The sequence below is a fragment of the Girardinichthys multiradiatus genome, chromosome 24, assembly GCF_021462225.1.
Source record: "Girardinichthys multiradiatus isolate DD_20200921_A chromosome 24, DD_fGirMul_XY1, whole genome shotgun sequence".
NCBI lineage: Eukaryota > Metazoa > Chordata > Actinopteri > Cyprinodontiformes > Goodeidae > Girardinichthys > Girardinichthys multiradiatus.
In genome coordinates, this window is record NC_061816.1 from 17,563,737 (window position 1) to 17,577,447 (window position 13,711).

Consider the following 13,711-nt stretch of genomic DNA (forward strand, 5'->3'; position numbering starts at 1 on the left):
GAGGATGTCAAACATGCTTAAAATCCCTGTACCAACCGGTAAATGGTCTCCATCTTTGACTGACTGAACTGAAGAGGTCTGGGACAGAGTTCTTCTCCTGTCAGGAACATCTTGGGGAGGCTGCAGTTGCTGCTGCTCTTCCTCCTCCTCTTTCTTCAGCAAAGAAGTGAAGTCTACTCCAGAGCGCTGCAGCTCTGTGTACGTTCCTTTTGCCACCATGTGACCCTGAAACACAAACAGCCAGAATTATTTGCACAGCTCTCACTGCTGCCAACAACATGTAACTCTCAGCATGTAAACACAAACTTTTATAACCAGCCGAGTCAATGAGTCAGGTTGGTGGCAGCTGGGAAACCCATAAAGCAAGCAGGACAGGAGGTCCTGAGGACCACTGCTTTAGATACATGGATGACATATTGGCCAGGAATAAAATACAAACTTACAAGTGGCTGCCTTTATTGGACGGTTCTATGAAGCAGGAAGAGGTCAAGCTTTAGGAAACCCAAAACCCCAGCTACCCAAACACCTGTCATCAGAACTTTACAGTATCAGGCTAAAATCTTCCTAGTTAGTCAAAAGGATAATGAACACAAAAAATATGTACTAATATGAGTATGAGCCTCTAACCTCTGAGAAACATGTAAAGTACTCTGCAAAAGTATTTAGCTTTTTCAATTTTGCCGATTCAGCAGTTTGTATTGGGGTTTTATGTGACAGAAAAAGTAGCGCACCATTGTAAAACAAAAAGAAAAAAATACATGGCTTAACACTTTTTTAGGAATACAAATCTGCAAATATCAGCATCTTTATTCAGCCTCTCAGAGTCAATAATCTGAGAGGCTGTATAGCTCTGGATGTATGTTTGGGGACATTGTTGTGCTGGAAGGAGAACTGTATTTAGCTTCATCCATCTTACCATCAACTCTGACCAGCTCTCCTTGCATACCACAGCATGATGCTGCCACCAACATGTTTCACATTAGGGATGGTGTATCCCCTCCCCCTCTATGATGGATTGAACAGTGCTCTGTGAGACGCTTAAAGGTTGGGATGTGTTGTACCTTAATCTTGCCATTCCCACAGCATGATGCTACCACCAACATGTTTTACTGTAGAATAAGATGGTGAACAAACTCCACAACTTTATCCCTGATCCGTCTGCTGTGTTCCTGGGTCTTCATGATGCTTTACTAATGCCTAGTTACTAATGTTCTCTGAAAATCATCTGAGGCTGTCACAGAACAGCTGGATTTATACAGAGGTTAAATCAGACCCACATGGACTCCATTTTCTAATTAGGCGACTGCAGTTGCAGCTTGTTGCATTGCATTTGATTTGGGGCTATCAGAGAAAAAGGGTGTCGAACTGGAATGTAAATATCCATTTTTGTATGATTTGAAAACCATGTATCACCTTCCCTCCACTTTCACAAAACTATGTGCTACTTTGTGTTGGTCTGTCACTGAATAAAATACACTGACGTTGGTGGTTTTTCAAGCACACGATTAGTGAAGGAATATTTGCAGCCCAGTGCAGTGAGGATTGTGGAAAATGTCCACACAGAGCATGGGTTGAGAGAAGAGTAGAAGCATAACCAACATTAAAGAGCAGGTGGTCTGAGGTGGTCCAGGCAACTTCACAAGCATTCCCTTTAAAACATGGAAACAAACCTGACCCACAGAATGGACCAGCGGGTCAGAGGGTGGGTTTTAACTCGGCTCATTCTACAACCCTGTTTTACAGTATGTAAGCACCAGGAACACAGCTACTCCAATGCTCTCAGCTGTAAGATCTAAATCATGTCTAACTCCAGTAAATGTAACCTTCCTTTCCATAACTACAGAGCTTCCCTCCAAGCTTCTAATTAAAGCCCTGACCTCTGAACAGGATGCAGTGTAGCCACATTTTTGAGTAAGTTTGTTAACATCACGGTTCTGGTGGCTTTTTTTTTATTTTTATCTATTCTGTTCTCCCAGAACCACTGAAATGTTGCTGAAAAAGACCAGCACTAGTCTGAGAACCTCCTGGGTAGGAGTCAAACAGAACAGGCTGCAAGGCACAAATGTGCAAAATTAAGAAATAAATACAATTCAAACAAACCTCTTTGAGCACAAAAATCTGGTCTGCTGTCTTCAGGTACTGCAGCTGGTGGGTGACCAGGATGCGAGGCTTGTTCTTCAGCAGCCCACAAATGCACCTGATAAAAACAAGCAGGAAGCCATATTAAGATGTTGAGATGAAAATAAGCATGTCCCCTTCTTTAATACAGCTCATACAAAAGGTTTATCAGGACTGGACTGTGCAAAATGTGTGCTGCTGAATTTGGATTAAAGAAATGTGTGTTCTTACTACGCACCCCATGCAGATTTTTTTTCCTTTTTACCTCCCTTCTTAGTTGCGATGTATGGTTTTATTATCAAAGTTACAACAAATTTTAAAGGTAGGACAGTTAGTATTCATGTTATAGGCTAAACAATGGCCAAGACCTTCAAAAAGCCAGTAAAAATAGGAAAATTAGTTACATCATGCAGGTCTCCACCCTGCTCTTAACAGAGACTTCCTCTGGCTCTGAATCAGAGGCTTTCCGCTCCTCAGCAGAACACATCTACCCTGCTTTCCATTTTGGGAAATTCAGGGAATCTATTGTGGCGATTAGTGAAAGCATGCAGGGACAACAGCTGAATAGACTGGACGAGACTCACTGTTCAAAGAGGTGTCTGCCGACCTCAGCATCCACAGCGCTTAAAGGGTCATCCAGGAGGTATATGTCTGCGTCCTGATATACAGCCCTGGAAAAAAACAGCATTTAAATCCTGAACCAAAAACAAAGACAGAAACATTACTGCTACTGATTTTAGGATGAACCACAGTGGAACAATAAGGCAGAGTTTCTTTTACATGGAACAGACAGGATCACTAGAAAGTTAAGCAGATGTTGAGCCATGCATAAGTATCGGTGCATATTGTTTTACTCAGAAGCCACAAACTTCATTGCACTTTCTTGACCCCTCTGTGGCAGACCAACACAAAGTAGTGCACAATTGTACAGTGGAAGTAAAATGACAAAAGGTTTAACTTTTCTGTTTTTACTAATAAAAATCTAAGACTGCTAGGATTTATATCCAGCCTCCTGTAGTCTAATGCCACAAAATAAATTCTAGAGCAACCAGTTGCCTTCAGAAGTCACCTAATTGGTAAATAGTACTGTCAGAATAAATGCAGAGGATGCTTCATAAAATGAAGATCATGGAGGACCCTGAGCATCCTCTTCATCACACTACCGTTGGGACCGACAGCCATGGATTGGAACATGAAGACTTCAGTACAGACTTTTCTGGAACTTTCAAAATAAATTGTATTTAACAGACTTCCAGCACAACCTCAGAAGGGGAAGAGGGGTAACAGTGGACTTCCCATGATGCCACTGCCCCCACTTCTCCCACAAGTCTTTCTCTTCTACGCGGGTCACACAGGGACCTGGACAGAGAGACCCAGCACGCTGTCTCTTTGCTGGCAAACAGACATAACTCTTCAACTGGATCCAAGAGTGTCATACGATCACGTGATCATATGCACTAAGTTAACTACGAATGAATCACTGTTTGTGTATTCATTCATTAAAAGGGGTAATTAAGATATAAGCATTGCTTAACTTTCTCTCTGAGGCCTGCAGAAGCAAACTGCATTCCAGAGAGTTCCCTGCAGAGACGCTGTCTCTTCGAAGCCGAGTGGAGCAGTTTTCCCAATCTGAAAGAAGGACGACAGTAGCTGCATCACCGTGGTAACGTGTAGTGTGGTCAGCGGACACAACAGGCCGCCCAGCCACAGGTCCCGATGTCAGCTGGAAGCGAACCCTTTGTTCACAGAGCTTCCGTCAAACTTCGTCGTCGCCCGGACAACTCCTCAGCGCGGTTCATACGAGGTTAGGGTTTGGGCAGAGTAATAGAGAAAGATTTGTGATCTGAAAGTTTTTCATTTTATGAAGTTTGGTTTTGTTTGTGTGAAACTCAGCTATCTTAGTGCTAGCAGGCTATCTGCAGCACACGTGCTCAGTTTTGTGTGTTTTTAAAGTTTAGACAAACTTTATTTAAAGGGGTGATTTTAAACAGAAGATTGATCATAACGCGCCGTCCGCGCTTATGCATTTGAACCCTTTTTCTTAACTGTATTTTAAAGGTGTGTGTTTGATTCTGGTGCTAAGCTATCAGCTTTTTTTGTTAGCTTTAACTGCTAACAGCTAAGTAAACACCATTAAGCCCCATTTCTCCAGAAAGATTTGGCTCTTTTCCAAAATATTCCCTTAATAATATTTCTTCAAATATTATTTTAATAAATAAAGGCAGTTAATGAGACACTGTTGAGAAATGGTCATCCAGAAGGTTGGTTTTATTCAGCAGATCATTCTTTAAACATTATTTTATTAAAATAATATTTTATCTGATCTTGCATTGTGAATGATTGTCTAAACGTTTGCTGATTATTGCTTAAGTTGGTTCCGAGACTAACTTAACTTAACTAATTTCCAGATTCTTCAAGATAATCCTTGGTTCTCAAACATAAACATTACATGGTGATGTTGCATCAATCTTTTTGGTCATAATTTCTAATCATCTTTAATCAACTTGTTTATATTGTACATAGTCCATTAGTCTTCATTATTCTTTCATTCTGCTTGGTAGTTTAGTTGGATTGTTTTAGCAAAGTAAAGAGTTTATTGATTGAAATATGTTTGACTTTGAGTTGACTTATTTTTGTTAATAAATTCTTGTATTTTAAGAAATTGTGTGAATTCATTCCATATATGTGCAGAGTTTATGCTGTTCAATAATGTCAGAGCTCGTCTCACACCTTTTTATTTTGTCCTAATACCATCACCTTACTGGGCTGGTATTCACAGGACAACCCTAAACAGACCGAAATATTAGTTGATAAAATATTAATATTAAAATATTAATATTAAATAATATTCTCAGATTCATAGTCACAACACTACCGTCTTCAGTCAGAGGCTTCTTCAGATCTGCTGTAAGACAGACCACTACAGGAGATCCTTCCTGCCCACAACCATCAGCATCTACAACGGCTCTTTGAAGAAACCTACATAATGAGCTACAACAACATTTAATTTCCCTTTGGGATTAATAAAGTATTTAGTCAATTGAATGACTTTGATAAATAAATACTTAAATACTGTTAATGTCATTCTGCTTTGAATTCAGTGCAACGATAATAAATTTAGGATATATTGTGCAATCCCAACCTTTGAACCTCTCACAGAGGATGGTTCAATCCAACATCTGAAATGTAATGGAAGGCACAACAGTAAGCCTATCAAAACACGACCATTCACATAAACTTTAGCATTAATCAGAGAAACAACCAAGATGCCCACGGCAACTCTGGAGGAACTGTAGGAACCTAAAGCTCAGGTGGGAAATTTTCCAGTTTTGCATTATTTGCTGTTATTTAACCTTTTAACTTTATGTTCTCTCAGTTTTCTCTTCCTAGAAGCTACACCTGGCCTGACTCTGTGTCTACCTGTGACCCCTACCTGGAGGGGGACATCATCCAAACTGCTGCTGCCAACAACTTAATGCTCACCCTCTACCCTGTCTTTCAGTGTTTAACCTCGTCTCTCCTAGTCATAGCTACTGACTGAGCTTCTACTGTGACTAACTGTATGTGCTCTTTTTCATCCCCTAGACTTGAAAACTGGCTCAGAGTTCATCTGCTTAGCTGCGTTTCTCTCCTAGATGAAGCCACCAAAGGAGCTATAGCCATTACTGTTTTACTTTTCCTTCCCATAGAAAGTACTCCTGGATCAGTGCTTCTGTGTTCTCTTTGTGTCTCTGCTCTGTTCTCTCAAACCCCCAGTCGGTTGTGGCAGATGGCCGCTCACACTGAGCCTGGTTCTGCTGGAGGTTTCTTCCTGTTAAAAGGGAGTTTTTCCTCTCCACTGTCGCTACATGCATGCTCAGTATGAGGGATTGCTGCAAAGTCAACGCCAGTGACTGTCCACTGTCTCTACATGCTCATCCAGGAGGAGGGAATGCTGCAAGTCACTGACTGGATGCAATCTGCTGGGTTTCCTTAGATAGAAAAACTTTTTATCCAATTTGAATAAATAACTGAATCTGATTGCACTGTTTGATGGTTCGGTATCTACATTCCAGTTAATCCTGACTTGAAATCTGTATGATTCGATTGAACTGACTTTTTTTGGTAAAGTGTCTTGATGTGTTGTGAATTGTATGTAAAGCACACTTCAGTTTTGTATTCACTATTAGTACCCTTTCCACTTCACAACTATGCACCACGTTGTGTTGGCCCATCACATAAAATCCAAATAAAACACATCACTGTTTGTAACGTGACAACGTGTGAAAAAAAGGTCAGAAGGTGTAAAATGAAAAACCTTCTAAAAACAATTGAATTAAAAAGAACCAATTTTCAGACCAAAAAAATGTATGTTAAATACAGATAGTAATATTAACCACCACCTAAATGAGATCCTTTTTTTGCTTTTAACTAAAGAATTTGGTTTTGGTTATGTGCAAAACTGTAACCTTACCTGGCCAGGTTGACACGGGCTTTCTGTCCCCCGCTGAGTGTGGCCCCTCTGTCCCCGATCAGAGTCTGATCCCCGTCTGGAAGCAGTTCCAGGTCCTACAGATAAACACAACCTCTATAATCCCAATAAGGACTTAAATATCACTGCTCTCGTCTGTTAGTCTTCAACAGTCATCTTAAAACTTAAAAGGGATGAGCATGCACAGATTAGTCTAGGGATTAAAAAGATAAAGATTTTAACACAAACCCAGTCAGCAAACTTGAAGGATTATCTGTGACAACTTCATATGAAACACAGACAGGTTATAAAAAGTCAAATATTGACCAGGAGGCATGTTGTGTACCAGCTGCTGAACCAAATGCATCATAGTTCTTTCAGGATATTCACAACCATGTAAGGTAACACGATATCAGACACCTCTTCAGTGGCCTCTCCTGCAAACAGCCAGTAAACATGAGCAGCCCAACCCTTTACATCACACAGACTTCTCACAATTTATACATTTAAGTAGTTCAGACCCATTAGTGTCGCACAGTGAAGGTTTTGTTTGAACTTTATGTTGAAAAATGAAGCCAGGAATCACAGCTTTTCTATCTGGAGAAAGAGGCATGTTTCCATTCAGTTAGCATGACCCTCTATCCCCGCTAAACCGAATTGTCCCAAACCATTTATTTCCCCTGGCTTGCTTGTTGTGCTTCTGTTGCAGTCTGTGAGAAAACATGCAACCAATCTGATTAGGTGCAGTGCAAAACTACGCTCAAAGCTCCAAGACGATGATGTAAAAACTTATTTTATTTGTACAAATCTATTAAAATAAAAAACAAATAAACCACATGTACAGAGGTGTTTATAGCCTCAAGTCTTGAATATGATGCCACAAGCTTATTACACCATCTCCAGGCAGTTTCAGAACCTCTCAAGGTCCATCAGGTTGGGTGGTCATTTTCAGATCTCTCCAGGGATGTTTAATTCAATTCAAGTATGGGCCCAGACTGGACCTCTCAGGGACAATCACAGAGTGGTCCCGAAGCCACAGCTTGATACATTGGCTTTATGCTTGGTGTCATTGAACCATCACCCTAGTCTGAAGTCAACAGCAGTCTGAAGAAGAATTTTATTCAGGAGATCTCTGTATATTACTGCATTCATCTTTCCCTCGATCCTCGATCCTAACTAGTCTTCCAGACCCTGCTACTGAAATTCAATTCAATTCAGTTTGATTTATATGGCACCAATTCACAACACATGTCGTCTCAAGGCACTTCACAAAGTCAGGTACATACATTCCAATTAATACTAATCATTGAACAGTGCAGTCAGATTCAGTTATTTATTCAAACTGGATAAAGGGTTTTTCTGTCTAAGGAAACCCAGCAGATTGCATCCCATGGCATGATGCTGCCACCACCATGCTTCATTGTAGGGATAGTATTTGGCCACGTGATGAGTGGTGCCTGGTTTTCTCCAAACATGACACCTTGCATTTATGCCAAAGAGTTCAATATTTGTCTCATCAGATCACAGAGTTGTACATCTCATGGTCTGAGAGTCCTTCAGGTGCCTTTGCTGGCAAACTCCAGGTGAGCTGCCAAGTGGCCTCTGTCCAGCCCCTCTACCATAAAAGGGGGATTGCTGCAAAGATGGTTGTCCTACTAGAAGGTTCTCCTCTCTTCACAGAGTAACAATGGAGCTCTGACAGAGTGAACATGGGGTTCTTGGTCACTGACTAAGGCCCTTCTCCTCCGATCGCTCAGTTTATACAGCTCTAGGAAGAGACCCGGTGGTTCCAAACAACTTCCATTTACGGATGATGGGGTCTGCTGCGCTTACTGGTCCTGCCAAAGCAGCAGGAATATTTCTGAACCTTGTCCCAGATTTGTTCTTTTAGACAATCCTGTCGGAGGTCTACAGACAATTCCTCTGATTCATGCTTGGTTTCTGCTCTGCTGTGACTGTGGGGCCTTATAAAGACAGGTGTACCTTTCCAATCACCTTTTCTTTTTAGTTTTTTTAAACCGTGTCCTGTCCAGCAGAGTAATGCTCAGAATTGTTGTCTGAGTGCCAAGAAAAAGCCCAACAGATTTACTTTCACAAGTGGAGCATTACAGCTAACACTTTAAAGCTCTGCTTGATATTTATAAAAGAAACTTAATCAGAAACTGCTTTTGGATTATTTCAATTGTTACGGACATGGAGACAGAAATGAAAACGAAAAAATAAGAGAGAGGAGGGCAAAAAGGAAAAGGGGAGAGAAGGAGAATAGAATGGAGGAGAGAAAAAAGGATGAAGAGAATACAATATAACACCCTGCTTGCTTCTACACCTGCAGAAACATTCATATTAACAGCTTTTTTTAACCAAAAAGTGCACAGAACCTAGGAATGCAAGATGTATTTAGTGGTAAATGCGGCTTAATATAGAACATTTGTGTATCTGTTAACACATGAATCTAAGCACCTGTGGGTCTGAGTGTGAACGCGCTTGTGTATACAAGGTTTCTCCATAAAATATGCAATAGTGAGTGTGAGGAGCCACAGACCTGCCCCCCTGTACCTGGGGCAGATACAGAGGAGAGACGAGCCAAAGACATCCAAACGCCCCCCAGAGCACAGGAACCCCAGGAGAACCATCGCCGGGACCACCGCAATCCCCCCAGAGAAGAGCAGGGGAGAGTCCCAGGGGAACAACCCAGCAGCCACAGAGCAGTAGCCCCAGGGAGCTGAAGCGACGAGCCCACAGGATCCGCCAGCAGCAGTCTATGCCCGAGCAGATCCAGGCATGGACCCAGAGACCCCGGGACATATCACTCCCCAAGCAGAGGCCCAACAGAGCCCAGGTGTCCAGGCCCCGGCAGGCAGCCACCAGGAGTGAGCCAGCACACAACAAAGCACACAGCCCCGGACACCGAGAACCACAAGTACACCAGTGGGCACAGACATCAACTACCGGCAGGTAGAGTGGCAGGGAGGGAATAGGCCCCACATTGGATCGGGGGCCTAAACTGATCTAGGAGAGGGAGCAGTCCAAGACCCGACCTGACAAAAAAACAGACACACACACTGTTTTTATGTGTACGCACGAGGGTGGGAATGTGTGATTGTAACTCTCACACCCAACCCCCCAATGAATTCTTATCCTAACCCCATGAGCCCCCCACCCCCAATAAACCCCAACACGAATTTCCACAACCAGGACACATATAGAACACATGCCCCCGAACCCAAACGCCATGAATCCCCTCCCCGCAGCAGAGGGGCACACCCCCACAGGTCAACTTCATCCCCGAAAAACTGACAAAGCCACACCCACACAGTGCAAACTCCACAAACAGCCCTGCACCAAGCACCCCCATCGCATCCTGCCCCCCACCACAGAGCGGCGCAACGGCAAGGCAAAGGCCCTGCGCATTGCTAACCCAAATGCCAATCATCATCATTTACCACAGGTGAGTTTTATCAGTTCACATTGTCATTACAGGGTGCTGTGTGTAGAGTATTGAGGGACAAAAAAAAGGGCTGTATGACACTATTGATGAAAATGGCAGTATTGATTATGATCAATTTTCATTTTTACTCTGCATGTACCTGACATGAAATCTATATGATTGGACTGAATTGACTTTGTAAAGTGCCCTGAGATGACGTGTTGTGAACTGGCACAATATAAATAAAACTGAATTGAATTAAACAATTTGGGCAAATAAGAATGGGTCACTTTATATCGATTTTGACACAAATGACTGTCTTTGAAAAATTAATATTTTTAATATCAATATCATGATTATTTTAACAACCCTAGTGCCAACAACATTCATATAAATTTAGCTACAGTTGCATCTTTCTGGGAAATTGGCCATAAATGTAATTGTAAAAATCAATCTCACCCTTTTTAGAGCACAGGCTTTGATGACCCTTTCATACTTCTGAGGTTCAAGATCTTTTCCAAACAAGATGTTGCTTCGAATGGTTCCAGGAAACACCCAGGGCTGCTGAGCAGCATAGGTAAGCTGACCTTTAACTCTTAGTATCCCCTTTTCAGAAGGAAGCTCTCCCAGGATCGAGCTTAATAGGGATGACTGAGTGAAAATGCAAACACAACATGTCAGGAGCTGAATGATGACTCTGGGTATAGAAATTCCTAAACAACCTACAGTGTTGTGAAAAAGTATTTGCACACATTGTTTTTAGTCGCACCCACATTTTGTTTAGGAATCTGAAACATTATAAACCCGAGCATATACAATCATTACTTTCTCACAGCAATGAATATTAAAAGGGAACATACGCCTCACCTTTCCAGCTCCCACGGGTCCAATAACAGCCAACAGCTGATTTGAACCCAGAGAGAGGCTGATGTTCTGCAAAGTTGGAGCATCTAAATTCTGGAGGAGAAACAAACAAAAACAAGATTTATTATTTAAACTTACTTTCTACTGAAGTCCATCTTCAGCTAAACAATATGATTTATTTCCACTTCTCTCTTGACATTTGGATTTAAATGTAGAAAAATATTTTTTTTCCTGGCAAGTTTTAGGAGACCAACCTCATCCCAGTAGCAGGTAAGATCATTGATCTCCACACCAATATCCTTCTTCTCCTCCTTTAACAGAACAGTGCTGGTTTTCGTGATCTCATCCAGAAGCAGGAACTCCTTCATCACAATAACAGAAAACAAAAAAATGTAACTCATACAAATAAACAAAGTTGCACACAGATAATTAAAACAATTACTAAAACATAATTGTTCCATACAGGAGATTTATGACTGGGATCAAACAAGACTTTGAATCAGTCTGCATTATTGAACTGAACTGATTATATTAATTTCTGTATATGGAAATGCTTAACTTTAAATTATTGTTATTATTATTCAACTTTAGAAACTAAAACATGCTCTACCAAGACATTTGTCAAATGTTTCAGTTCCCAGACAGTTTCTCTGACTTATTTCTGTGGTTATATTTTCTCCCTACTGATAAAAGTCGGACATTCATCTATTCTTCCATGAAGTGCAGCACTGATGTAAGCTGAGAGGTGTAAAACTAATAGATCTCACTTAACAAAACCCTATAAAAACGGATGGTTTTACAGACCACACCCCAAAATGTGGAAACTGGTGTTTGACTGGTCAGCTTGTCGTTATGGTGCCTGATGAAATTATTTAGGACCCTTTTATATTTTGACTTGTTATGTTAGCGTGCCTAGAAGACAATCCTGGAAGAAAACCTGCTAGAGGCTGCGAAAGATACAACACTGGGGCAGACTTGCATCTATACAGGTCCTTCTCAAAATATTAGCATATTGTGATAAAGTTAATTATTTTCCATAATGTAATGATGAAAATTTAATATTCATATATTTTAGATTCATTGCACACTAACTGTAATATTTCAGGTCTTTTATTGTCTTAATACGGATGATTTTGGCATACAGCTCATGAAAACCCAAAATTCCTATCTCACAAAATTAGCATATTTCATCCGACCAATAAAAGAAAAGTGTTTTTAATACAAAAAACGTCAACCTTCAAATAATCATGTACAGTTATGCACTCAATACTTGGTCGGGAATCCTTTTGCAGAAATGACTGCTTCAATGCGGCGTGGCATGGAGGCAATCAGCCTGTGGCACTGCTGAGGTCTTATGGAGGCCCAGGATGCTTCGATAGCGGCCTTTAGCTCATCCAGAGTGTTGGGTCTTGAGTCTCTCAACGTTCTCTTCACAATATCCCACAGATTCTCTATGGGGTTCAGGTCAGGAGAGTTGGCAGGCCAATTGAGCACAGTGATACCATGGTCAGTAAACCATTTACCAGTGGTTTTGGCACTGTGAGCAGGTGCCAGGTCGTGCTGAAAAATGAAATCTTCATCTCCATAAAGCTTTTCAGCAGATGGAAGCATGAAGTGCTCCAAAATCTCCTGATAGCTAGCTGCATTGACCCTGCCCTTGATAAAACACAGTGGACCAACACCAGCAGCTGACACGGCACCCCAGACCATCACTGACTGTGGGTACTTGACACTGGACTTCTGGCATTTTGGCATTTCCTTCTCCCCAGTCTTCCTCCAGACTCTGGCACCTTGATTTCCGAATGACATGCAGAATTTGCTTTCATCTGAAAAAAGTACTTTGGACCACTGAGCAACAGTCCAGTGCTGCTTCTCTGTAGCCCAGGTCAGGCGCTTCTGCCGCTGTTTCTGGTTCAAAAGTGGATTGACCTGGGGAATGCGGCACCTGTAGCCCATTTCCTGCACACGCCTGTGCACGGTGGCTCTGGATGTTTCTACTCCAGACTCAGTCCACTGCTTCCGCAGGTCCCCCAAGGTCTGGAATCGGCCCTTCTCCACAATCTTCCTCAGGGTCCGGTCACCTCTTCTCGTTGTGCAGCGTTTTCTGCCACACTTTTTCCTTCCCACAGACTTCCCACTGAGGTGCCTTGATACAGCACTCTGGGAACAGCCTATTCGTTCAGAAATTTCTTTCTGTGTCTTACCCTCTTGCTTGAGGGTGTCAATAGTGGCCTTCTGGACAGCAGTCAGGTCGGCAGTCTTACCCATGATTGGGGTTTTGAGTGATGAACCAGGCTGGGAGTTTTAAACACCTCAGGAATCTTTTGCAGGTGTTTAGAGTTAACTCGTTGATTCAGATGATTAGGTTCATAGCTCGTTTAGAGACCCTTTTAATGATATGCTAATTTTGTGAGATAGGAATTTTGGGTTTTCATGAGCTGTATGCCAAAATCATCCGTATTAAGACAATAAAAGACCTGAAATATTTCAGTTAGTGTGCAATGAATCTAAAATATATGAATGTTAAATTTTCATCATGACATTATGGAAAATAATGAACTTTATCACAATATGCTAATATTTTGAGAAGGACCTGTAGATGCATGGAAATGTGTATTTATTCAGAGGGAGCGGGGCTTTACAAATGTAGCCCAGCTTTACAGATTTTTATTTTTAAACGTTTTGAAACCTCTCAGAGAACTGGTTTGAAATATGTGAGACACGAGCTTCCACTGCAAACTGAAGAACGTTGAGGGAGTTCAGCTGGAAGAATGTAGTGAGATTTTTAAATTCCTCTAAAATTACAGCTCTGCAAACCTGCGAATGGTTGTCTCTGAAAAAAAAAATAGGAG

At 41.6% G+C, this 13,711-nt stretch overlaps 1 protein-coding gene across 3 annotated transcripts in view; it reads right to left on the reverse strand.

The window, feature by feature from the left end:
* The window catches only part of abcc4 (ATP-binding cassette, sub-family C (CFTR/MRP), member 4), a 53,249-nt gene that overhangs the window by 14,030 nt on the left and 25,508 nt on the right, over window positions 1-13,711 (reverse strand). For all 3 annotated transcript variants that reach the window (XM_047354920.1, XM_047354921.1, XM_047354919.1), the window contains 7 exons: window positions 11,114-11,221; window positions 10,863-10,952; window positions 10,455-10,646; window positions 6,572-6,666; window positions 2,703-2,789; window positions 2,101-2,197; window positions 37-225 (listed from right to left, as the gene is read on the reverse strand). In XM_047354920.1, the coding sequence (XP_047210876.1) occupies window positions 37-225; window positions 2,101-2,197; window positions 2,703-2,789; window positions 6,572-6,666; window positions 10,455-10,646; window positions 10,863-10,952; window positions 11,114-11,221 (858 nt within the window). The remainder of the gene's footprint in view (window positions 1-36; window positions 226-2,100; window positions 2,198-2,702; window positions 2,790-6,571; window positions 6,667-10,454; window positions 10,647-10,862; window positions 10,953-11,113; window positions 11,222-13,711) is intronic.